Below are 403 nucleotides of genomic sequence, written 5' to 3'. Positions count from 1 at the left end.
TTCATTTACTATCTATTTACTATTTATTTATTTTTATTTATTTTTATTTGTTTATTAATTTATTATTTATTTATCTATTTTTTGCTTTCTGCTGCAGCAAACTCTTCGCTGCTTATGGGCTGCCGGACCCCCGAAAGCGGCAAAGAGAAGTAAATCTTTTTAATTCTTTTTTATTTTTAATTTATTTTTGTTTATTTTCAGTCTATTTTTCTTTATTTTTAATTTCTGTTCTTTTTTGGTTTCCTTTTTCTGCTTCTTTTGTTTCCTTTTTTCTCTCTGTCTCCTGCAATCTCTTTGCGTTTCTCTCACTCTTTTAACTGCTGCTGCTGCTGCTGCTGCTGCTGCTGCTGCTGCAGGGCGTTGATGAGGCGCTTCAAGGCTCCAACTCGCGTCCTCGCTATCG

The 403-nt window shown here is 34.7% G+C and overlaps 1 protein-coding gene across 1 annotated transcript in view; it reads left to right on the top strand.

Annotated features, from left to right (window-relative positions):
• Positions 1-97: 97 nt before the first annotated feature.
• ETH_00040610 (uncharacterized protein) overlaps positions 98-403 on the top strand; it is a gene marked incomplete at both ends in the record, with an annotated part of 593 nt that continues 287 nt past the window's right edge. Inside the window, 2 exons of the mRNA XM_013376347.1 lie at positions 98-149; positions 357-403. Of these exons, the coding sequence (XP_013231801.1) occupies positions 98-149; positions 357-403 (99 nt within the window). The remainder of the gene's footprint in view (positions 150-356) is intronic.

The sequence above is a fragment of the Eimeria tenella genome, genomic scaffold, assembly GCF_000499545.2.
Source record: "Eimeria tenella Houghton genomic scaffold, Eth_scaff3374, whole genome shotgun sequence".
Classification (NCBI taxonomy): Eukaryota; Apicomplexa; class Conoidasida; order Eucoccidiorida; family Eimeriidae; genus Eimeria; species Eimeria tenella.
This window is presented reverse-complemented; position numbering and strand designations above follow the sequence as displayed.